At 36.9% G+C, this 2,358-nt stretch overlaps 1 protein-coding gene across 1 annotated transcript; it reads left to right on the forward strand.

Annotated features, from left to right (window-relative positions):
- The first annotated feature begins 618 nt into the window (after window positions 1-618).
- On the forward strand, window positions 619-1,545 carry LOC142441231 (olfactory receptor 2T27-like). The gene has a single exon (XM_075543283.1). The coding sequence runs from the start codon at window positions 619-621 to the stop codon at window positions 1,543-1,545; it is 927 nt and encodes a 308-aa protein (XP_075399398.1).
- The last annotated feature ends 813 nt before the right edge of the window (window positions 1,546-2,358 follow it).

Here is a 2,358-nt window from a genome sequence, read left to right on the forward strand (position 1 = left end):
GTGTCTTGAAATCCCCTCCACCACCACTTGTCTACTGGAAAAAGCTTGTTCTCTGCCTACCTGCCTGTGTCCCTCCCCTGGTCCAGGGCTGCAAAAGTGTACTTTGGGGCCTTTAAAGCCAATATGGAGAAATAATAAACAAAAGGAAATCCAATTTCCCTTTAAAAATAAAGTGAAACCATTCAGGATGACAGATGTAGATGCAGGTATTTTTCCCAAATGGATGATAGGTGACAATGCGTCTGTCTTTGCATGTTCGCAGTTAAGCCTGTGGAATGTATGAAATGTGGGGATATTTATAATTTTAATAAAATTCTAATTATTAAAATTAAAATTTCAAGAAAATTAAGTAGATTATATACTCAATGTATAGCACTTTGAGAGTTTTTAAAATCAACTGTCTTAATTTGGCTATGACATATAAATGCAGGTGAAATGGATTGTTTGATAAAGCTATAGAACTGAATATAGTTGAAAACATCTATAGTATTCCAAGACAAAGGGAGAACAAAAGATGTCATATTATAAAATAAGAGTTAGTCAATTTGGATAAATGGTGAGGTGTAATTGGTTTTTTTTCCATACTTTTTCCCAGGGTAATATACTGGGAAGGAGAGAATGGAGAGATGGATTAATCAGACCACTGGAACTGACTTTATTCTCCTGGGGCTATTCCACCACATCCAATTACCCACGCTTGTCTTTGCCCTCATCTTCCTGGTGTTCATCATGGCTCTTGTTGGCAATGTTGTGATGATGATTCTCATTTGGTTGGACTGTCGACTTCATACACCTATGTACTTTCTTCTGAGCCAACTTTCCTTCATGGACCTCATATATAGCTCCACCTTTGTCCCCAAAATAGCCATTGACTTTCTGTCTGGAAGGAACACCATTTCTTTCATCGATTGTGGCATTCAGCTGTTCCTCTTCACGACTCTTGTGGGAGCAGAATATCTTCTCCTGGCTGTCATGGCCTATGACCGCTATGTGGCTATATGCCACCCACTCCGTTATGCAATTCTTATGCGCCCTGCAATTTGTGGCTCCCTGGTGGTTGGGACCTGGCTGGGTGCACTTCTTAATGCCTTGATACATACCGTATACACTCTAAACCTTCCATACTGTGCCTCCAGGGAAATCCATCATTTCTTTTGTGAAATCCCAGCTCTTCTGAAACTTGTCTGTGCCGACACCTCTCTCTATGAGCATGGTGTTTTTTTCAGTAGCATTGTATTCCTTCTCATTCCAATATCAGCCATCATGGTCTCCTATGGACAAATCCTCTCAACTGTTTTGGGAATAGGATCCAATTTGGGGATGAAAAAGGCTTTGGCTACCTGTTCTTCCCATATGATTGTGGTGACTCTCTTCTATGGCACAGCCATCATGAAGTATTTTTTGCCTAAAGCCTATCATACAGCCGAGCAAGATGAAGTCATTTCTGTCTTCTACACAATCCTCACACCCATGCTTAATCCACTGATCTACAGTCTGCGCAACAAAGATGTGACTGGGGCCCTGAAGAAAGTCCTGGGAAGGTGAAACGCTACGATGAACTGCTGCCTTATGAGAATAAAAAGCAAAAGCTTGTCTTCATAGCGGAGACAAACAATTGCAAGAAAACTGATAATACTGTAGAAATGGCCAAATCACTTCATCTTAACTGTTCGCAAATTTCTAATGTGTAAATTTGTAATAGCACTCTGTCCTATTTAACTTAATCTCTGAAACATCACTTTACTAAACACAATGCTCTAAATCAAAAGACACTTAATCTGCAGGAGTTACAAATCAACATGATTGACCAGTGTCTTCTTGATTTTACACTAAAGTAAAAATGCATGACCTTGTAATACTAAATCCACTGAATTTGACATTAATTCGAAAAGCAGTAGTATAAGAATACATGAAAAAACATTTTCAATAAATACCCCATAGCAGATAATAATTAGCAATTCATAATTAAGTAACAAATAAAGCTTAAGTGTCCCAATTTTAAGGTCTACATAAATTAAAACCTTTTCAATGAAATGAATTTATATTAAGCTTTAATTTATTATCCCCGTTGGGTCCAGCAACAAACTTATTTCTTCCTGATTTCACATTCATATTGGAAGTGATATTATGCCTTTTAAATAATGACTTGTCAAACAAATATTGTTATTTAAAAACTAATGTTTATATGACTACATATGGTAGTTTGGGCCTAAGAAACTAAAGTAAGATTGTAAATATTTTCTTTTTCTCATCAGTCAAGTCGTTAATAAAACTGTGCATATATTTGTGTGTGTTGATTGCATATATATGTGTGAGTTTATATATATGCAAATACACTGGGAAAAAGCAAAAATATTT

This window comes from Tenrec ecaudatus, chromosome 2 (genome assembly GCF_050624435.1).
Source record: "Tenrec ecaudatus isolate mTenEca1 chromosome 2, mTenEca1.hap1, whole genome shotgun sequence".
NCBI lineage: Eukaryota > Metazoa > Chordata > Mammalia > Afrosoricida > Tenrecidae > Tenrec > Tenrec ecaudatus.